The sequence below is a fragment of the Bombus pyrosoma genome, linkage group LG7, assembly GCF_014825855.1.
Source record: "Bombus pyrosoma isolate SC7728 linkage group LG7, ASM1482585v1, whole genome shotgun sequence".
In the NCBI taxonomy this organism is placed as follows: Eukaryota; Metazoa; Arthropoda; class Insecta; order Hymenoptera; family Apidae; genus Bombus; species Bombus pyrosoma.
This window is the reverse complement of record NC_057776.1, coordinates 9,524,645-9,548,392: the sequence shown is the minus strand read 5'-3', so window position 1 is coordinate 9,548,392 and position 23,748 is coordinate 9,524,645. Positions and strand designations below refer to the sequence as shown.

At 30.0% G+C, this 23,748-nt stretch overlaps 3 protein-coding genes across 12 annotated transcripts; 1 reads left to right on the top strand and 2 right to left on the bottom strand.

The window, feature by feature from the left end:
- Positions 1–595: 595 nt before the first annotated feature.
- On the bottom strand, positions 596–12,953 carry LOC122569181 (mucin-17). Of its 5 annotated transcripts, none has more exons than XM_043729797.1 (16): positions 12,493–12,953; positions 11,267–11,915; positions 10,928–11,108; positions 10,762–10,842; positions 9,109–10,674; positions 8,790–9,041; positions 8,598–8,699; positions 8,283–8,387; positions 7,796–7,940; positions 5,191–7,697; positions 4,713–5,123; positions 4,434–4,595; positions 3,783–4,315; positions 3,471–3,714; positions 3,305–3,407; positions 596–3,223 (listed from the first exon to the last, which is right to left on the bottom strand). In XM_043729797.1, exons 3-16 carry the CDS (start codon positions 11,030–11,032, stop codon positions 2,484–2,486), a joined length of 7,056 nt encoding a protein of 2,351 aa, XP_043585732.1. In that variant the 5' UTR covers positions 11,033–11,108; positions 11,267–11,915; positions 12,493–12,953; the 3' UTR covers positions 596–2,483. The 5 variants fall into 5 exon arrangements, with proteins under 5 accessions (XP_043585732.1, XP_043585730.1, XP_043585731.1 ...); XM_043729795.1 differs by having other exon boundaries at positions 4,392–4,595; positions 10,928–11,142; positions 12,493–12,951; XM_043729796.1 differs by having other exon boundaries at positions 4,392–4,595; positions 10,762–10,818; positions 12,493–12,951.
- A 265-nt stretch (positions 12,954–13,218) lies between these two features.
- On the bottom strand, positions 13,219–16,070 carry LOC122569195 (PP2C-like domain-containing protein CG9801). 4 transcript variants are annotated; one of them, XM_043729831.1, is made up of 7 exons: positions 15,929–16,070; positions 15,257–15,563; positions 14,939–15,165; positions 14,669–14,869; positions 14,263–14,560; positions 13,685–14,174; positions 13,219–13,537 (listed from the first exon to the last, which is right to left on the bottom strand). In XM_043729831.1, the coding sequence occupies exons 2-7, from the start codon at positions 15,421–15,423 to the stop codon at positions 13,322–13,324; spliced, it is 1,599 nt and encodes a 532-aa protein (XP_043585766.1). In that variant the 5' UTR covers positions 15,424–15,563; positions 15,929–16,070; the 3' UTR covers positions 13,219–13,321. The 4 variants fall into 4 exon arrangements, with proteins under 4 accessions (XP_043585766.1, XP_043585767.1, XP_043585769.1 ...); XM_043729832.1 differs by having other exon boundaries at positions 15,878–15,968; XM_043729834.1 differs by lacking the exon at positions 15,929–16,070 and adding an exon at positions 15,652–15,860.
- Positions 16,011–21,808, top strand: LOC122569187 (protein zyg-11 homolog B-like). Of its 3 annotated transcripts, none has more exons than XM_043729816.1 (10): positions 16,011–16,148; positions 16,935–17,182; positions 17,399–17,570; positions 17,662–17,856; positions 17,942–18,336; positions 18,414–18,559; positions 18,881–19,269; positions 19,498–19,867; positions 20,034–20,373; positions 20,485–21,808. In XM_043729816.1, exons 2-10 carry the CDS (start codon positions 17,050–17,052, stop codon positions 20,628–20,630), a joined length of 2,286 nt encoding a protein of 761 aa, XP_043585751.1. In that variant the 5' UTR covers positions 16,011–16,148; positions 16,935–17,049; the 3' UTR covers positions 20,631–21,808. The 3 variants fall into 3 exon arrangements, with proteins under 3 accessions (XP_043585751.1, XP_043585750.1, XP_043585749.1); XM_043729815.1 differs by lacking the exon at positions 16,011–16,148 and adding an exon at positions 16,508–16,647; XM_043729814.1 differs by lacking the exon at positions 16,011–16,148 and adding an exon at positions 16,707–16,849.
- The last annotated feature ends 1,940 nt before the right edge of the window (positions 21,809–23,748 follow it).

Below are 23,748 nucleotides of genomic sequence, written 5' to 3'. Positions count from 1 at the left end.
TATGGTTTTAATTTTATAATATATATATTTTTAATTTAACTTACCTGTAAAGTTTTTTTTTATATATTCTTTATAAATAAAGAAATGATATATTTTCAATAAAATTGCAACTCGCTAAAAATTAAATGTCAATGTTACTGAAGTTCTATGAGTTGAAATATTACATTAAGTTTTATAATTAAATTTGGTAATATTTCCATATATCCAAATGACGTTATTTCATTTCTCTTAATTCAACAATTTTACATAACTAATGATTAAATACTTTAAGGTATCCATTAAAGTAGTCTGAAATAATTTTGATAATGTACATCTACAAGTAGAAAGCATTAATTTGAGACATGTTAGAAACTAAATAGTGTGTACTGTAATATAATTCCAACTAATTTTGTAATCTTTGGGATATATTAGAATATAGATACACGTAAAAAACATCTAATTTCATATAAATTTTATGTGCCTCTATTAAAATACTATATAGTCCTGACAAGATAAAAAAGTTGACTGAACATTATCTTATAAAGTACCTAAACTTGTGATTGAAATCAATATTTCCATAATATTAGGAGAGGAATTGTTCACTACAAGATATTCATGATATTCAAAATTATGTAATTGATAATGCTAATTACATTTTATCGTATTAACCACTTGACTTCACTCTCGTCAGGCATCTCACATTACTGTGTAAACTTTTTAGTATTGGAAATCGAATATTCTGCTGCAAACTGAAATTTTAATTATAGACAAGGATAAAAATATTTTCATACACATACTTGTGAAATATCGGCAATTTATTAGGATCAAAAGAACTATAGCATATCCAAATTTTAAAATCTTTGAAGAATTCATTAAGTCACGATTGCCGTCGAGAGTGTAATTGATATTATGTACAAATGATTATTTCTTATTGTAATACATTACATAGTTTTGCTTGATTCTCTGTATATATGTCAGTCTTGGATTGCTTTTGCCAAAAACATTTCATTGCCTCTGTGTATAGAGAGCTATCATGAAGTTTTGTGGGAAAAGGATGTAAAAATACAACCATGTAACTAAATCTTTATTGCAAAAGCACTGCTGGTGATAATAAGTTATTCTTTTAATGCATGATCTTCAGAAAATGATTAAATCAGACCATAATCTTGTATGTATAACATACTGATTAAGAAATCTGCATTATGTAACATGTTAGCATCGATTGAATAAAAATTACAAGTCAGGTGTACATATAAGATATATTAGTCAACTATGTAGAAAATAAAAAGGCACATATAGAAAGATTTGTTTTTTAAATCTTATTCACCGGTCATCTACTGTTTATTTAAAATGTCACCAACATGTAATTACCCTTTTTCCACACATGTGCTCTCTACACATGTACTCATTTACTCAGATCTATTGTGATTTCATGTGATGACAAAAAACTTGTAAAATACTATATCTACTTAAAAAATGTCTATCTGTTTGATTTTGCATTGTAACATTTAAGACTGCATATACATTAAATAGAAATAAATTCAAATTATCATAGAAATTTTTGTGTTCCCTTTTCACCTTATATATCATTTGCCTTTTGTTTTCATTGTCTTCCATTTCAGTCTCTTAAATCACTACTTTCTCTTTATACCATACATTCTTCATCAATGAAAATGATGGTATTGACAATAATAATTGTAATAATAATAATAATAATATAATAATAATAATAATAATGATAATAGTAATGATAATGATAATAATATTAATGACAATTATAATGATAATAATAATAATAATCATAATAATACAATTATAATTCTGAGAATGCGAATCTCAATAACAATAATACAAATAATACCAATAATAATAATAATATTAATACACGTTAAAAATGTATGTACAATTTACCGACCCAGTTTTAAGTATCTGTAAGATTTTTCTACAAGTACTACGGACAAAGTGGAATAAGTTGTTTTAAATAATTACTTTTTACAAAATTACATTACAAAGTGGCAGATTGAAAAATCTGAGCGAATTAACTATTTATTTTACTATCTAGCTATTAATCTATTTGTCTATCTATCCACATGTACAGCTGCTAAATTTAGGTAAACGCGATGGCTTTATTACAGCTAAACTACTGGAAAGTATACTTGTTTTTATATTATGAGTAGTTATTGCCATTGCAGAAAAGAATTTTTGACAAATTTTGGAGAAGTATACAAAATTGCATAATCCAGATAGTCGTTTTAATTTATGTATAAATGAAATTAAAATTGTAGGATTTGTACAAATAACTTAGCAACAATTTGCAGGGTTTCAAATATGCATTGCCAAAGATAATGTCGCATTCTTAATATCAAACATAGTTTTTATATTATTCACATAACCACAAAAAAATCACCAAAAAAATGTCTAGTTCTTAAAAATTTTTTAAACGAACAATTAGCATGATGTTCACCATTAACTTCACTTGTTTAACATACTTTATTAAAGGAGGGTCACGAGCCTAAAATGCTGCGGACTGCTTGGTCAAGCACTGTGTCCTTTGATTCACTGGACTGTGATGCACTGTTACCACTACTGCCAGATAATGTATTTGTAGGACGTTTTTTAAGATTAAGAATGCTATCAATGGCAGATTGTACCTGTGCGGTAATGTCATCATGTTCATTACCATTTCCACTTTCGGTTGCTACTTGAAGAGAGCCTGGACATTGAGTTTGAGAATGTAAGGCCAGTCCATCTAGGCTATCTGTATCTTCTAATAAATCTCGCTCAAGATCAGTAGCACTATTCCAACGTTTTTCAAAATCTGGAGTACTATCCTGTTCACAATTGTCCTTTATAACTGCGTTTTGAACTCCAGAAATACTTGTACTTGGTACAGTAGTACGACATTCACCATTTGCTCGTGTTCTTTCAGTTTTTGATGACCTTGTAACAGCCACAGCACATGCACTATTACTACCACTATTATTTATATTTTTACATTTAAACGAGTCTGTGGTAGATGGATATACACCAAGTTCTTTTTGTATCTCTACCCACTCATCATAATCACCACTAGTGCAATTTGCTGATTTAATCACCGGTTTACATTCCATTTCATCGCTTAGAAAGTCATCTTCTAATTCACGTTTTACAGATACATTAGTTAATGTTGGTGATAATTTGTCTTCTTCTGTAAGACCAGGTTCAACCTTTGGCACCAATGGCTTCTCTTCTTTTTTGAACTCTTCTATAAAATAAATACAAGAAAAATATTATTATAATAAATAACATAACAGAAGAAATGTATTCGTTAATATGTTAACTTTACCATTAACTTTAGCCTCTTGTTCTCGTAACCTATTTAATATACTTTGTTCTTCAGCAACAAAAGTTCTATCAATCATCATCAATTCCGATGTCCTCACTTCTCGCTGTAAGTTTAAATTAAGTGATTATTAAAATTTTAAGAATAAAATTACATATTTTTAACATACCATGCTCTCCATCAGAAGAAGATACGTGTACTTGTTCATCATAGAATTGAATTTTGATAGTAAATGTTTGGCTGTTTCTTCAAACATCTCATCAGCTTTTGCCAAGTCCTTAGAACTAAGTACTTGCTCATTTAAACAATGATACCGTACAAGACGTTTACAAGCATCACGCTTACTCAAAAATGGTGTGTTTACGTCTGGATTTATCGCACCGTTTTGATCAATTTTCAATTGTTGCTCTAACCTATAAATATAAAAATAAAGATATATTCGTATGCGTATCATTATATTAAAATAAAAGATTATACTTACAAATCACTACGATTAATTTGTCTGCAAATTGGACTGGATGCAGGTCTTTTTATACCTTGTCTTGGACTTACTAAAGGACTTGAATTGTTGTTGGGACTAACAGTTTGTTTATTGGGATTACCACTGGTATTTACAGGACTTTGAATTCTTTGTGGTCCTTTGCCAATCATTCTAGGTGAGGCCACCTGTCCTGCAGGTGATCCACTTTGAACTTGTATTTGAATAGGTGAAGAAAGTTCTTGTTTAACAGGACTTGATATTTGTATATTTGGTTTTATGTCTAATGGGTCTGTTTGACATTGGGTTGACTGTTGCATTCCCATTTGTTGTGTTTGGTTTGAAGGTGATTGTTGTGCGTTACTCTGCACAGTAGCTACAGAGGTAATTGGTGGTGAGAAAATTTGTATGTTGGCAGAGGACGGACTCAATATCTGATTTCCATGATTTTGATAAATCTTGTGCTGTTTTGTGTGCGTTTGGTGTACATTTTGATTATTTTGTTGTACACATTGTCCTTGCACATTCGGTGATATCTGTAAATTTCACCAATAAGTTATCAATAAAAACATAAATGAAAATTCAATTATGATATAAAAAATTATTATATACCGAAAGGTTATTCATATAACTGTTAGATGAATTATTCTGTACCGTCGAAGATGTACTTGGATTCAAGCTTTGTGAAGTTACCATAGTAGTAGATGGTTGTGTTTGAGTTTGCACAGCTGATGTCTGATTTTTGTACGAATTCTGGGATATTATATTTGGTGCCATTGTTGAAACTGCATTCATACTAAAACTCGTTTCTGTACCCTATATAAAATAAAATTGCATAGCATTATGCATTTCTTTTATATTACTTTACATTTTTTACATTATAAGTTACTACAAACCTTTTGCTTTTTGTATTAATAATATAACAAGACTTACACTACTAACGGGATGTGTTGTAGTACTGACAACCTTTCCACTTGCCAAAATTTTTGCTTGGTCTTGATATAACTTTGTTAAAATGGTTTGATCTGGTTGTGAACCCGATTTACGAGCTAATATAGCTTGTATTTGAGATTGTATATTTTTTAATAATTGCTGTTTTTGAGCAGGAAGTTGAATAGTCTGTACTCTTTGAACCATTTGACCATTTGAAGGAACTGACAAATGATTTCCAGGAGAAGATGGAAGTACAGGACCATTTGTAATAATTTGAGAAGATTCACTCTTAATTGGATTTGTACTTTGAGACACTACAGTGTTTATTTTGTTAGAATTATCAACTTTCTGAAGATTAGTTGTATTTGTTGAAATCATTGTTGGGCGGGGAACCGTAATTGTTTTTGTCACCTGTTATTATATTAAATTAACAACAAAAAGGAGACTGAATAGAAAAATGGAAAAAACCTACACATACCTGGGTATTTCCAGAATTTTGAGTAGTAACAGCAGTTTTTGTTCTTTTAATAATTTTTGTCTTCTTTGGCTGGTTGTTACCTAAATTTCTGATTTGCTGTTGATTTAGATTGTCAATAAATTGACTAGGAAAACTAGAATTTTGAATTTGTATATGTTGCGGCATTTGCGAAGGAGCAGCTTGTACTACAATATTCTGTATATTATTTTGAATTGTAGGAGCTCCACCAGAACTATTTACAATTATTTGACTCGTTGGAGTATTGATTTGTACACCTTGTAAATTCTGATTATTTGCATCTGGCTCACCAATCACTATTTTCTGAGTTTGGTTTTGATTTTGTACCTGATTAGTTGCATTTAATTGTCCTGCTAAAAATTGTTGTAACAACTGTTGACTGATTAATTGCATTTGTCCATTTGCATTTGCAATTAATAACTGTTCATTAGGATTTAAATTACTTAATGCATTTAAAATTTCAGGAGTAATTTTTGGTGCATTATTTAATATATTATTTGTTGTTGAATTAAGCATTGTTGCAGTTTGGGTTTCTACTTTCTGAGATTCATTTTGCTGCATAGCATTAGGAGGTGGAGCATTTGTAATCACAATATTTTGATGTTGATTATTTTGCTGTGTATTTAGTCCTTGTTGTATAGCATTAACTGTATTCTGGGATTCAAAATGATGCGTATTCACAGAAGAAAATGTGTTTGCTGCAACAACTTTTTGTTGTTGTACATTAACGTTCTGTTGTTGTACATTTACATTTTGCTGCTGTACATTTACATTTTGTTGTACACTTGTATTATGCAAAATAGCAGATGTATTTTGCTGTTGCATACTTGTAATAACATTTTGCTGTGCATGAGTTAAATCACCAATGGCAGACTGCAAATTTTGTTCAATGTTTTGTACATTACTAGATGCATTTTGCTGTAAAACATTAATTGTATTTTGTTGAATACTAGAATGTTGTTGCAAAACATTCATAGCATCATGCTGCATTGCGGTATTGCAAGAACTTTGTTGTTGTAACATGTTTAAAGAATTATGTTGAGCATTTGATCCAGAACTTTGAAGATTCTGTTCAAAAACTTGTTGGACATTCTGCGTTTGTACAGTCTGTGCTGTTATTTGCTGATGTTGATTATGCTGATATATTGGTGTTTCTTGTTGCAATGTTATTGATTCCTGCTGATGACTTTGATTACTTTTTGTCACTGTGTGTTCATTTTGTACAGTTAAATTATTTGGTAAGGATTTTTGAACATGAGCAGCACTCTGAGATATTTTATTTAAATTTTGTCGCACATTAGTAGTAACACAAGCATTTGTAAGTCGCACTTGACTAGATTTTTGTGCAGAAACATTAGAATTTTGTTGATTACTAGCCGTTTGACTCGTATTAGTCAATCGAGAATTTTGTACACTGAATGTAGTACACGAAGGTTTTGTTGCTAAAACATCAGAAGTTAGAACATTACTGTTTGGTTGTGGAAGGCTAGAATTAGCTGACTGATTAGCTTTTGCTGTTGGTGTGAGATTTTGTACATTAATATTTTTCGATGCTTGCATATCCAATGTTTGTAGAGATACAAGATTGTTTTGAACACAAACATTTAACACAGGATTGGATTCTTGAGGAACATTTACACTTTTCTGTTGATTGTTTGATTTCGAGCATACTTGCACATGCTGTGGACTAGTAGCACAAGTAACACTTTGTGAAGCTGCAGAACTTACAGTAGTAGTAACCGCTGAAACACTGGATGATAAAGGTGATTTAACGAATTTTTGTCTCTGTAGCACAGTACTTTGTGTAGATTGTGTCGTCGTTTGTGCTTGTCCAAGAAGATGAGAAATAATTGGTGAATTTTGTCCACCACCTTGTGTTAATGATCGTATCAGTGCTTGAGCAGTAGCTTGATCCATTTCAGGCTGATTTAGTTCTGGAGTACGGTGTAAAACAACTCTCCCATCTTCTCTAAGAGCAAATTGTATTTGCCCTTGTACATTCTGCACAGGCATCTGAAGTTGGGCAACAAGTTGGCTATTAAATGTCTGAGATGCAGACGTTTGTGTGTTCGTTGTATTTGGTGCAGGTACTTGTATCAAATTCTGAGCAGAACTGGTAGGTATTGTAGGTACTTGGGATGAAAGTTGTCCCAGGTTTTGTCCCGAACTTGATTCAACTTGAACTTGACAAGAAACATCTGATTCAGTTGTAAGATCAGTATCAAAAATATCATCATCATCTCCAATTCCTGATATTTTCATTATACTAGCAAGATCCAATCTTGGTGGTTCATCATCTTTCCGTTTTGCTTTCTTTTTCTTCTTTGCTTTTTTCTTAGGAGGTGGTAATAAAGTTTGCTCAACAACAGCTTGCGTACATGGAGTGTTACCAGTATTGGAACCTGAACCTACTTGTGAAATTTGTGGCTGAGGGCTTTGTACCATTGCATTTTGAATCACTATGGAATTACCAGTCCCTGAATTAGCAGCTATATTAAAAAATAAATTATTTTAATATAAATATTTTTTAATTCTTTTATAGAAAAATATATTTAAACAAATTTTCAAGTATATTATAAACACTTACAAGGTGCAGGACTAGAGGGAGTATGTCTAATTACTGGAGATGCAGCTGGAGGAAAACCATTAGGTACAGCAAAAAATGTAGGTGTAATGCCTTGTAACTGCATACCTTGTGCTGTGACGACTCTCACTAACTGTTGTTGTGTTAGCTATAAAAAAAAAAAAGAAACAGATTTATACAAGAATATATTTCTTCCACTATATTAACAAAAAAAAAAATTGTCTTCCTAATTTTGTTTATGTTATTATCCTAATATATTTTTCAATATTGTAATATTATTTACACTAAAGTAACTTATCTGAAACTTGCAAAGATGCTAAATATGAAACATAAAACACATATAAGATCCAACTGTTGATATAGCATGTAAAAATGTTGATGAACTTAAGTAATATTTAAAATGACATGTAAAAATAGATTCATAAAGTATTAAGTAAGCAATGATTGTGAACATGATGAAGTTGAATGGCTGAATGGATGAAACCATCACCTGTGCAGTATGTGTTTGTTGCTGGGCACTCGCTGGCGTTCTTAGTATGAGCTGAACACCACCTGGTTGTTGCTGTACAATAACGGGTCCGGTTGACGGCAAAACCTATGTATGAAATGTGATAAACATATGAAGCACAAAGCAGATATTTGTGACACTAAAATGCATGTAAGCTCTTACAATAGATATCAAGCATATTAAAAATATTTCATATAATATTGATAACTGCTAAAACAGGCACAATGTGTAAACTTTTAAATGATCACATAACAAAGAGACATGCACATGATGAATATCTTAAACAGATGCTATTACCTGATTTAATAGTAGACCTTGTGCTGTTGGTATCATTGTAGCTGTTGTAGGATTTGGTTGTGGTCCAGCAAGAACTAACTGTGGTTGAGTTTGTTGTGTCACCTTATAATAATTCAATATTTTATGTTTTAATAGAAATAAATAATGTCTCTAAGATATTTTGAATAAAATAGACATTTCAAAATATATTACTTGATTTGTAATTGTAGTATTAACACGTTGTTGTTTTTGTTGTGATCCAGCAGCTTGTTGGTTTGGAGGTTTTGGTAAAATTTGTGGTGGCTGTTTTGCCGGTTTAGTCGCAGCTATTTGAATTTGTTGATTTCCAATTAAATGCGTCCTAGTAACCAACTGTGTTGGTGTTGATTGATACCCCTGTGGTGTACCATGAATTATTTGCAATACTTGCATGCCTTGCTGAAGTATTGGTGTATTGGGTCTAACCTGGAAATAAAATAAATGTTTGTGTTCAACTTTTTTTTATTTTACATTAATGTAAGTTGCTTCTTACCACAGGTGGACCAGGACTCCCACCAGGTGCTGGACTTCTGTTGTTCAGAGAGTTATTTCCACTTAACAGATGAGGACTTTTTGCAGGAGGATATGGACTAAGTACAGGACTCTGTATTTGGCTAACACTCATTGGACTCTGCATTGGACTTTGCATTTGTATATTAAAATTATTATTTGATGTCGATGTTCCAACAGGACTTGGACTATTTCTATTAGATTGTATTGAGTTTGATGCTGGACTTCTAAGTAATAGTCTGTTAGGACTAGGGCTTGGTGTAGGTGGTGCAATATTAGATGCTGGACTTTTTAATGGTATTGAAAATGGACTGCTTGGAGAACTAATATTTTGACTTTGAATGTTCTGCATAGATTTTACAGTATTTATTGTACTGACCACATTTGATGGCTGAGATGAACCCGTTAATGTTACTGATGAACTTAAACCAGGGTTAATTCCCTGTGAATACTGTCGCTGAGGTTGAAATCCAGTTGTCTGAGAAGAACTTAAAGAAGAAGTATGGCTCAGTGACATATTCGGTTCGTTTGATGCAGATATATGCTGCACATTAGATGTTGATACATTAGATAAATTTGAGTGCATTGTACCAAGATGTGGAATATTTGTAGTGAGATTCACGTTTGAAGCGTGATTCATATTTGCTGTGGTTGAATGAATTGGTTCACTGGAAGTGCTCGTGAATATACTGGAACTTGTCAAGGTACCGGTATTTGACATTTGTGAAATAGTAGAAACGTTTGAATTCGGGTGCTGCGATATAGCAGAACTTGGTACATGTGCAATATTTGACCCAACAATGTGTGGTGCAATGCTTTGTATACTTTGTATGGCTTGGAATGGAAATTGTGTACTGCTGGAATTTAGACTAGTTTGAGTCAATCCAGTTGTTAAAGCATTAATAGGTCGATTGAGACCTTGATTTATACCAGAATTTATACTGGTAGTAGTTAAATTTGTATTTATATTTGGGTTAATAGCAGTTAAGCCAGATACACCGGAGCTTGGGGATGTAAAGTTTGTGCTCAAACTGGTAACATTCTGGTTTATGTTTGAATTTAAACTTGTCAAATTCTGATTTACATTGGTAATTCCAGTATTCACACTGGGCAATCCAGAATTTATATTTGTTGAATTTAATGTATTGAGCCTATTAATTCCAGTATTTATACTATTTATATCCTGTCCCAAACCAGATAAACCATTATTAATACTGTTTGAACCAATATTTGAAGTTAAATTTGAGTTTATGGTATTCAAGTGATTGAGGCTAGGATTTATTGTAGTTAGTCCTGTATTTATACTTGGCAGGCCCAAATTGAGCAGAGGATTTGATGTAGTGATAACATTAGATGTGAGGGATGTAAGGCTAGTATTTAGAAGTGATAGTGGCAATCCCATATTAAGGCCCACCCCAAAAGTGGGGGTGGCCGGGGGTAGGCCCATACCAGTCCCTGAGGGATTTATGGTACCCTGATTTAAATGGTTTAACTGGTTTACATATACTATATGGTTCCCAGTCGTTGACCTATTTCCTTGGTCTTGCGGCTGTAAGATTTTGTAATAGAAACAAATATTACTTACTTACTTTAATGATATATCTTTCCAAATAAATATATATTTTTAATTACTTACATTGTTTGATGTTTGTTGTAAAGCAAATGTCAATGATTGGCCACTTGAATTTTGAGCCTGCAATTGTTGTAACTGTTGTAACTGAAATAAATTACAGTAAAAATATGATACTAAGTATTATATGAATTTTAGAGTATCATTGAAGGTTTATTTAAAAAATTCATACTTGTTGATGTGTCAAAACAGCAACAGAATTGTTACGCCGAGCAGTCGGGGAGGTTGTAGAGGATACTGAGTCCCCGAGAAGAGGGCGTGACTGAGGCTGCTGCATGCCCACGCAGCCCCTCTTTACTCCGGGCAGCGTCTAGCCACCTTTTCAGCTTATCTATGTTTGTTTCTATATACCCCTATATATTTGTAAGACATTATGAAAGCTATTAACTAAAATCAAGATAATAATTAAATTTAATATAAATATATAGCTATATAAAATTATAAAATTATACATAATTTCATATTTTAAGTTTTTAATAAATGTTGTATGTAAACCAACTGCAAAACTTACCACTCATAAATTACAACTCAATGACAGTAGAAGACTGTATTTGCGCTACGGCGCCATTCAACGCGTCTGCGACCTACGTCTCCTATTCCTGTCATGCATGTAACTTCTTATTTCATCTGTTGTTTAGGCAATACCCTTTTATGTTTTCAAAATATGTTTATTTACATGGATTGCTGATATTTGTTTTTAATATCACACTTTAATGTTACCCATGTTTTTATATTAATTTCTTGTATATAGTAGGTAGTTCTTTTTCGAACTACATTATCCATTAAAGAATAATTGCACAACTGCATTTTGAAAGTACTCTGACTTATCTTTAAAGCACATTTGTTGCAAAATTACATCCATGTATAAACACAATTGAACTACATTTTTCCATGACATAACATCAGAATTTGGGCATATAAAACAATTTTATCACTTTACAAATACTATATTCTGTATTATCCCAATTTATCAAATAACATTTAATAGATATCCTTTAGTAATCCATAGATATTCTTTAGTAATGTTTAAAGCACTAATATCAAGTCATTTTACATTTGAACTATAAACATAGTTCAGAACTGTTTCAAGTTTGATGTTGTTTAAAAATGTCACATACACTACACTTATGGCTTCACAGATCCTATATTTAATTTGCACCCTGCAACATGTAAACAATATTCAATTAGTCATTGTAGATAGAATAACACTTTATAGTTTCATTCGAATAGCGTTACTTCTTTCGAATTTGCACTAAATTATTAATATTTAAGTTTGTTAGAACTTGTACTGTAGAACAAAATACATAATACTACTGGGTAATAATGTCATGTACACTATGTCAGGAATCATGACAATTTTATGACACAATAACACTTGCATGTACAAGTAACCATTTTAAAGTGGAAAAAAAGTTTTGTAGAAAAATTCGACAGCTGGAAGCATATTTTGAGGTTATAACTTGCGCGCCTGTGTGCAAGCATACGTGCCACACAAGCCACTTACACGCATACAAGGGTCGCATACATCTCACTCTCACTTATAGGTACCAGCGGCGCGCGGATGCACACAACAAAAGCCCAACTGACAAGGCGTAAACAAAAGAAAAAGCAACCATCTGTGAAAAATTTTTCGGTTCGAATAGCTGAGAAACCCAAAGAAGGTATCCTGGATACAACTATTTCATATTGACGCGGAAAAATGCGAATAGCGTCGTGATGAAAAATTGTCAATATTACCTCCGCGAACGCGGTTTTGCCACCCGTGTTTTCTTCTCGCGATTTTACGTTTTTTCACACTTCTTTTTGCATGATTTTAGTTCTGGGCACAATATTTTATTCTTTTACGAACAGAAACAATATAGATTAGGTACATAAGAGGAAAAATTCTACTTAAAATAATAAACTTCTCTGGCACACGACAGTTTCATGTACGCGTTACACTATTCGGTGGCAACGGCCATCATGTATTTGTCAAGGCTGCCATTAGCACAAGTCTATAAAATCCCAGAGCTTTTACCATTGGCGACACCTCGGTTATGGTACTGTAACTTTTTGCAGCACCCATTTAGCAAAATCTTTATCCTGATTGGCCAATATTTTACTTATAACCAATCAGTAAATAGAAAGTGTTGGTGATCTTAATATGATAGCTTTTTCAAGATTTTAAACAATACAGATTCGCTAAACATTTTTATTCAATTATATCATAAGTACTTAGTAAACTCGACTTAATAATAAATTATTATTAATAAGTGATTTTCGAAATTATTTGCCAACGCATTTACATTATGTATATACATAACGTAATGTAATACATAAATATAAATATATATATTTTACTTGCACACATCTATAAATTAAATTTATAATGAAATAAGTATTGCTACATACTTATCTTTAAATGTATGTTTTTATTTTAAATAACAAAAAATTATATAAACAACTTAATCTCACAATAAAACATTAATTTCAACTCAATTTATTCATAAAATGTCACTGTTGAAGAAAATTCTAAAATTTATTAATTTTCTTACAAATTGAAACTGTAATTTGTTATTGTAATTAATTATAAACCATATTCTGAATTGATAGATCCAACTACATATGCTACAACTGTAGCATGATCTAATTTCCCAGGGATCATGGAAACCTTATCCAAAGTTTTTATTCGTCGAGTTCTCTGTTCTTGTTTGGAAAGCTGAATTAATTGGCCATCTTTATTTTGTGCATAATATAAATCTGTATCTTCCAATATTCGTCTTTTAGCGGCAGTTATGCGTACCTTATTATGTATAAAAATTAAATGTATGTTAGTATTTAAAATTAATACCACGCCTTATTCTTTTCCTCCCTCATAAAAAAATTAAAAGAACTTACAGTACATACATATTGTATTGCATTCATTACTATTAAATGGTAAATAACTTACTGCAAAATCCAAGAGGAGTTCGCAGAGATGTTTGGCACTGTTACATGGTGGTCCTTCTCCAGATACACCCCTTCTTAACAAATCTTCCATTCTAAGCAATGTGAGCTCGTGTCTTTGATATGCCTCAACTACAGGCAAGTTAGATTTATTTCTATTACTATTGCCGGATTCTGCATGTCTTAAGTTTTCTGCAGACTTTCGACGTGTTTTTGATCTTCCTTCAGTGTGATTTTTTACATTTGAATCAGGTACGGAATTGTGACATGGTAAAATAGCAAATTTTCCGACTACAGGATCAAAATTATCCGAAATTCCATCACTAGTCAAAAATACAATATCTCCTTTCTCAACTTCGGTCATTGCAAGAGTCAAATTATTCAATTCAGGGTTAGATCCATCCACAGGACCTAAAGCTCCAAGAGCATCACGCATGTCACGCATACAGTGAATATCATGGGATCCTCTTGTTATTTCTCTTACACCAGTTTTCCTGCCAATATGAAATATTGATTTTATCTTAAACAATATTCTACTTAGTATCAGTAGGGATAGTTTATAAGTTCTTGTTTATGTATTACCTTGAATACACATAAGCTAAACTGTCACCAACATTACAGGTACATGCCATATATTTATTTTTTTCTGTATTAGAATCAGAATTTGGCAGTGGCAGAACTGCGCACACAGTTAATGTTGTAAGCATTCCTTGTTCCTGCAAAATTAACGAATGTGCAGCATGGAATGAACGAAGTAGTGCTATAAAAACGTCTTTCGTTGTAGTCATTTCTCCATTAATTGAAGGACAAAAAAGTGCTTTATTTAAGTATTCTATACTTCCATGTACTGCAGACCTTGCTGCAATACTTGCTTTGGTACCTAATAATTTTATTTCATTATAAAACACGCATATATATGTATATGCATATATTCCCATATTTTTATTTAATCTTATCTAAGATAGTCTACTATCATCTATAATCATACCCCAATTAACACCATCAGCAAGTGCTAAAATAGCTGAATTCGATCTTGCTACAATACCAAAACAATCTGCTATTGGTTCACCATTATTTGTATTATTTGTAGGATTTTTCTCATATAATGTAGTAGCAATTCCATAAGCCATTTCATGAGGATTAAACCAATCAGTAATACCAGCAATTGTAGGAGTTGTTGTTGTTGATGCTAGAGAAAATAATGTTGTTAATGTGTCCTGGTATTATTTCATAACTTCATAATGCCTTTAATACATACTATTTCTATACTGTTCTCCTTGATCTAACATATCAATGTAATCTATATCAATATCATTAATACTTAAATGTCTTTGTTGTACATTAACAGTTGTAAGTCCATTATCTGGACCTGTATGAGCAGAAACTACATCTCTATCTTGCTGAAAATGTCCAAGCTGCCTAATTGGAAGTTCTTCTGGATTTCTGCCATGCAAAATTGCTGGCCCTTCCTGTTTTGTTTCCAAACTGAAAATATATATATCAACATATGTCGACTCTTATTTAAGATGTTAATAAATAAAAATTATACATATTCACATTGTAAAAAGATTATTACCCATCAAGATACCGTGTAATAAAACAACCACTTGTAAAATCTTGCGTTAATGATCTAGGATTACGTAAAGTCTGTTCTCCTTGACTTAAATTTTCTACAGCTCCAGCCAAATTGCTAATAGATAGTTGTCGCATAAAACCAGCAACCTTTTTTCGCAAACTTGGCATTCTTTTATGAAATTAAATTTAAATGCAAGCAAAATGATCAATGCCACATAACATACAACATGACGTTATAAAATGACTGACACATATCAGTGGGCACTTAAACCATGATTTTATTTTGGAAAACACGTTCCTATCTAGACCTTAAAAACAAAGAAATTTATATCACAGTTACAAACTATATATAGCCATTTCTATGAGATATTTAATAATTTATATTTATATCGATACTTATATATGTGCAAAATCTAATATAATGTAGAGTAAAAAAATGATTAAATAATTAGATGTAGTACAACTCTTAAAATTGAAAACTTTTAAATCAGTTTCTTTGACATATTCTTTATTCATTTAATTTTAGGATAGAATATTTATCATTCTATAATATAAAATAATCATTAAGTTCACTAAAAACAAATACTTTTGAACAATCCTTATATAGACATTATAGTCGTACCTAGAAAAAATTCTTATGTATATTATACAGAAGTGAAATCGTGATACATACTGAAAAGCACATCGTTTTCCACTTTACCGCCATATTGATAGTGTGTCAATAACCGATGAATTCCCTTACAAGTAATATTTATCTTCTATTATGTCTTCAAAAATGAAAAGATTTGGGTAACTATTAAGGAATGTTCTCCAATTTTTACCTACAAATACTCTTCACAAGATAAATTTTTTCGATAAGGATAACAAATATGTCAGCTTTTTCTAATTCTGAGGTATGTATGTTTAAAATCATCATGAATCAACATAAAACGATTTTAGAAATTAATCCAAACAAAAAAATTATAGTAGACAATATACTTTTTTGATTGTATCATTGTACTTAATAATCATGTTCACATATTTAACAATATGCATCTATATCGTATTTTTTAATCTGTTTTGACACTTAGCAAGTCAATATGGCGTCCTCTTCACAGGTGAAAGATTACAATTTTCTGCAGTTGTTTTCACAATTGTGTTCAGTGCTATTTGCATAAATAAATTTACATAATCATTTAATAATTTTCTAAAAATATCCTACTTGCGAAATAAAGTTTAATGTATCTAATAAATAACTTGTCGATTTCATACGTTTCTTTCGATACGTGTTATACACAACGTGCCTAGATTATACAAATTGCTTAGACACAAATATTTATTCTATTCGATGGACTTGTCATTACGTAATCATTATTTAAAATTCTGTCACCTGTATGTTAGGAATAAAATTATGTATGTGGTTTTTTCTCGACATTTCCTTTAGAAATCGTTGCGTATACAACTGTACTTCATTTTTTAAGTGTACATTTTCTACAGGTGTAGAATGTTTTTAAATATTTTGTTATCATAAGAAAGTTAAATTGCATGTGATATAATTTTTTTCGGATGACAGGTGTATCGATTTTCATAAACTTAGTGTATTTCATTTTATAGTGTATGTTTAATATTAGAAAACTTACATTCTAAACATAGTGCATCAGATGTATATACATGTATATATGTGTGTTCTATGTTAACAGATTCTTTAAAATAAATATGAAAGAATGAGATGTTAAACTATTTGAAATAATCAATTATTTAAAAAGCTATAGAGGAAATAAAGGAAGAATATTTGTGTGTAAATAAGAAAATAAAATGTTTGAATCACCGAAAAGCCTCCTTGAGGTTTGCATAGATTTTATTTGTAACAATGTCTTGGATTTGTGTGACGTACACCTAGGTGATACCGAAGAACATTCCCTTAATTCACTGGATACAAACACATGTAGTAAGTATTCATCATAATTATTTAAGAAAATACTTTTTCAATTATCTTATATTTTATTCATATTTTATTGAGAATTCATTAGAGTTATATTTCATTAGATATTTTTTCATTAGAGTTAGAGGAAGCTATTTTAATGCAACAATTTGTTATAAGGTCTTAAATCAGTTAGTTAACTTTTAATAGATTATAATAATACAGATATTTTAAATGCAATAGGTAAAGCATCTAATGATGGATCATCAAGTTCAGCTACAAGACTTAGTTTTAGACATCCAGATGCTTTTTTACCAGCTGAAGTATCAGAGCAATTATTGGCTCACCTTTGTGAGAAAAAGACATTATCTGATTTAACAATTACACTTTTCAACGCAAAGTCCACCAGGTTAAGGTACTCATATCTCATTTTAAGTATGCAAATTTGATTGGAGTATAAAATGTACATAAAAAATAAAGTATTCACTATTTTTTATTATCTATAGACATGTACGGTTGAAAGATGCATCTACATTATCAGCGAAAGGCTTAAAAGTTTTAAAACAGCATAAAGTGGTAGATCTAATGGTAAATGGATTAAAAATAACTGTTAATGATCTTATAAGTTGTTTAGGTGACTGGAGTTTACAAAATCTTAGATCATTAAGTGTAGCAAAAGGAAGTTTTATAGACTGTTCTCGGTATTTAATGCAATTAATTATTTCTATAAATATAATTAAGTATTTTAAAATATTTAAATTATATGTATCCATTATTTCATAATAGGTATTGTGTGGTAGTAACTTTAAGTAAATTGAGGTCACTGCACACATTAAATGTATCATGTACAGAGTTTAATACACATGGTTTGGGGATAGTAGTTGAGGATCTTCCTCTTCTAGAAAGTTTAGACATTTCATGTACAAAGGTGAATGATATAACAGCACTGAAAAAGTGTAAAAATCGTCTAAAAACACTTAATATGTATAATGTGAAGATAGATGAAAGTACAGATTTAGTCTCAGTATTATTGGAGCTGAATGAATTAAGAAATTTAGATATTTCAGATGAAAAAGATATGCATGCTCTTAACTGTATGTTTGTGCCCGGAAAGCCAGACATAGAAGATTTTTTGAAAGCTGTACATTGTATGCCATATCTAACTAGTTTAGATTTATCTGGTAATTATATAATTTATAATGTGTTTCTGTATAATATACAGATCAATTTAAGAACTTTGTCTTAATACTTAATATAGGTAGAAGTGATATAAATTCAAAAGATTTAAAAGAATTTATTAAAGCTCATACATATTTAAGGTTTTTGGGACTTGTAAGTACAGATGCTTGTTATGATGACAGTTTAACAAATCCCGCAGATGAATATTACAAGCCTGGACTTGTTGTAAGTATTATTAAGATATTCTATAGAAAGACAGTTATTAATAAAAAAAATACAATAGACTCCCATATAACATGATAAAAAAATAGCAACCAGTATTCATAAAAACATGATAAACGCACCATATAACATGTTAGATAAATTTAATATTTTAAAATATTTTTTGACTTTAGCTTAGAAAAATATTTTTACCTGTGTTATGCTGGGGTCCACTACATAAGATTTCCATGAATAAAATATCCTATCTTAACATTCAAATAGACAAATGATTGAAAATGATTCAAATATACTTGTATGTTCTAAGATATTTAATGTTTATTGTAGGTTACTGGTACAGCCACAGAATCTCAAATTTTAGAAGGTTTGAGAAGGTATACATGCAGACCACTTTATCTCGAGAAATGTTTATTTAATTTATTCCGTTTAACACACAACTTTCTTGAATCACGGATTGATGTTATAAAATTAGTGTTGCCTGCAATGAGAGAACATCCACAAGAAGTACGTGTACAAGTGCCATGTACTGCATGTCTTTATAACCTCACAAAAGGTGAATTCTCCATTATGATTCACCCATCAATTCTCAAGCAAGTTGTTGAACTAACAATGATTGCAATGGAATGTTATCCAGCCAACTATCGACTTCAAATGAATACATTATTAATTTTGTGTAGTGACAGAATTCTACAGGAAATTACTTTTGACAAATACAGGTAATCAAAATTCGTAAAATTATATCTTTTGCATTTTATTGAATTGGCAACTAAGTGATCGCGGATTTTGTCAATGGTGATACTGATAGTTGCCAATAGTTTCCAAACAAATAGAAAGCATAAATATTACTATAGTTTTTGTCTAAAATTTTATGTATTTATTAATATATAATTGCATTGTTTAAATCTATCTACAATCTATAGTTCAATTATTTTCCATTTATGTAGATGTGCAAGATTAGTGTTAAATTCTTTATTGACCTTTAATGAACCATCCATGAATCGTATGTCTGTTGCCATTTGCTCCATATTGGCAGCAAAAATATCAACGGTGGAAACATCTATGCTTGGTGCTCAACCTCAATATATGTCTAAATTATTAGCAATGGTTAGGACTAAAGTTGAAACTAGATCAGTAGACATAACAATGAAGTTTACATTAAGTGCTCTATGGAATTTAACCGATGAAAGTGCTACAACATGTGAAGTCTTTCTAGATGAAGGTGGGATGGAATTATTTCTTAAAGTGTTAGAAAGTTTCCAAGGACAATTTAGTGTTGAAACTAAAGTACTTGGTTCATTAAACAATATAGCAGAGGTTTGTAATATAATTCATGATTTTATAAATGCAGTAAATTTAGTTTAATTTTTTTTTATAATTATTATATAACTAGTTATTATCTGGTTATGATTTAATTTATTAATGATTATAAGTACACATACACATATTCGTATAATTGGCTATATTTTGTAATTCGTTATAGGTGGTTCATCTAAGACCAAGACTTATGCAACCTAAGTTCATCTCTATGCTTTCTACGTTGCTGACATCTGTACATATTGATGTATCTTATTTCGCAGCAGGTATTGCTGCACATTTACTTAGCGATGGTCCACATACATGGCCTATAATATCCTTAATGCCAAGTAGAGATGTATTATTAGAACAATTAGCATATACTATAACACATTGGCAAACTCCTCAAGGGGAAATGGTTGCATATAGAAGTTTCCATCCATTTTTCCCACTTCTGCATTGTTCAGATTCATATCCTGTTCAACTTTGGGCAGTTTGGGCAATACATCATGTATGCACAAAAAATCGTAAGTACATTTATATGAATGAATATACTAAATGCGATTATATATATTTAATTATATTAATAACAAAAATTATTGTTTATGTGTTATGTTTATATTATTACACTGTTGTAGCCAAACGGTATTGCAGTATGTTAGTCAGAGAAGGTGGAGTAGAGATATTAAAATGTTTGGAGAATATGCATACAGATCAGACAACAAGACCAAACTTACAAAGTTTATGTCGATCAATTTTTGAAACACTTGAACTAAATTCTTAATGATCACTATTGCCTTCCAAACTAAATTTGTTGAAACCATGAAGTTGGTATACTAGTCAATGTTTATCTTATACAATGCAATCTTATATCCTGTTCTGTAGACCAAATAATTAAAACTATTATATGAACATGGATATTTGTCAAAAGAGGACTGAAATGAAACAAGTCCAGGATGTTGCTATTAAATTTTGTAGATTTACATTGAAGACCTGAATTATAAAGAATAGCTGTGTATTATGAAGTACATTATTCATAGATCTGATACTCAAAAAAGTATGTTGAATATATAGAATAAGTTACATTTAAAGCCTGATTATTACAAAAGAATACATTTAAATGCTTAAAAATATGCATTGGGAGTTTAAAAGAGACAAATTTTTAACCTTCTAATATTACAATTATATTTTTTAATTATTAATTATATATTGGTATGACCAATACTTGTGTATCTCAAAGTGACTTAATTATATAAAAATAAAATGATTTAATGAATAAGTGATAATTTTTTAAGAATTAATTTAGTTATCATTCATAAATCATATTGTTTGATATTATAAAATTTGAAAATATATTTTCATTTTAAAGTTCCATCCTAATAAATTCAGTAATTAAGTAGATTGTTGCAAAATTTACCTAATTTACTGACATGTTTGAGGTATTTTTATTTGTACTAAAATTAGGTATCTAATATACCTCTTGTGGCCATTAAAAGTACTAATTATGTTAGAAATGTTATTCAGAATCTGTACACATACTTCGTGTTAACGTTACAAACAAAATGATAATTAGACTACAATCTAATAAATATATGCTTCAAAAATGTAATTTATTTACGTTATTATGTAGTTATTAAAAGATACAGTAGTAAATATTTTATTATGTTGTATTTTTAACATAATGAATTCCGGTCTTCAATTTTTTCTGTTATACCCCTCTTACAACCTTCCCATGAATTAAAAACTCTTTACAAATCAATTGTGCATTTATATGCTTTCAGAGATATAAAGAAATACAAATTTCTAATAAAACAAATACAACAATATTCTGGTTATATCTGTTATTAAAATATTATTAATTTGTATAAGAATAAAATTTATCCATCTGGTAACATTAATTGAAATGTAAAAATGTCGGTTTAAATACTACTGACTGTTAATAAACACAAATCATTAATCCTTGGAGAAGTTAATTTTATTTTACCTATTTATAATAATGCTAAATATAAATATATATAAATCCAGTGACATATTCAACATGCGATTTTTAAGCCAAGAAAATCTTTATTGACCACCCGATCATATTACATTTATATATTACACTTATATGTTAATTATCTTTTCTTTTCTTTCTTTCTTTCTTTTTCTTAATGGAACGTAAAAACTGTTCATGAAATTTGTATGATTATCACTCAATTGATGCTGATGCTGCACTGCACCTGCAAAATACTTAGCGACATGGAAGTAACGTTACGAAATGTGGTTCGATTATTAATATGTGGAAACTTGGCTCTCCTCCTAACATCATAGCACAGTGGATTAATAGTTCAAAAACATTTTACACGCATCTTACAAATTAGTAGCAATATGTTTGAGATAAAATTGAGGATGTATAGTTAGTAATAAATAAATGAAAGTTGCACACATTATTAATGTCATTTTAGAAATTGTAACAATTTTCACTCTCCGCAACTTTCACTTACTGTAGCATACAAAAGTTACTATAAATTATAGTAATATGATATTACTCTAGATATTTACATTGCAGTTCAATACTTTTCATTGTATATCTAAAGTATATTCTTAAATGTCAATTTATACAATTGAAAAATGTGAAATTATGAAACATTGATTTTAGAGTTATTACAAATATATGAAAACTATATTGTAATAACATTACTTAAATGGCCACACCATGAACTTTATTTTTAACCATAATTATATTATCAGCCTTTATATTATACCAAAAAATATTCTAAAATTATTATTGCTATTTCATAATTTATTAAAATCAATTTCTAAATTGTTAATATACTTCTTTGAACATCGCGTATACTACAAAAATTGTTCTCTCTGTGTACAATTTAATATTATCTTAACATATTTAATATTATTATCATCTTTATTAACAGTCACAATTATATTTAAGTAATTTAAAATCGAGAGATAATCCTTTTGTATATTATATTAATTTGTTTTAAGTAGGAAAAAATCTAATTTTAAATGCATTATAGTCTAATATATTGAGCTAAATACAAATTTTAGCAAATAATAAAAATATTTGAGTTTTTTTACAGTATGCTAATATGTCAGGTATAAAAAACAAAAATTACATTTTAAGAAATTTACTATAATTGTTACAAAAAGAAAGATAACATAAGTTACGGATGATGATATCTTACAATTATTTAGATATGCATGAAAAGGAATGACACATTTTTTATTTTGTAACAACCCAAGATATAAACATAAATTTTTTCAAAATGCATAACAGATAACAATTACATTTCTTTTGTGCTAAAATAGTATTTAGTATTTATAGAGTTGTATATTTATGCATATATCCATATATATAAATTTGCGTGTGTACGTATATATATATGTATGCGTTTATGTTGCACACATACATACACACGCGCGCTCATTTAATCAGTGCATTTTTTTTATATGTGTTAATATGTTATTAACGTCCCAGTGTTTTATATATTTTTGTAATCTAAACAAACTGAAGTTCTTGGGAACTAATAAAGGCTGATACTACGAAATTGTTTGGATTTCATTGTAAATTATGAAAAAACACAATTGAACTGCAATTGCAAATTATCGCTGATCTACATTTGTAATTTTTATATGAAGATTTGTTAAATCAAATAAGAATAATTGTGCCCATCTTTGTCCAATCTTTTTTTTTTTCTTTTGACATGAGGTTTTTTCTTTCTCTTTTTTTCCCCATCGTATCAGTTTTTTTTTCTGTGGACATATCATAAGAATTTACTTAAACACTTTAACTGCATGATAGTGTAATGCGTGTTCATAGAAATATGTAAGTTTTGTGTAACCTAAAAATAAGATATGCACAAAAACTTACAATATTTAGTGTTACAGTTCACATGGCCATATTC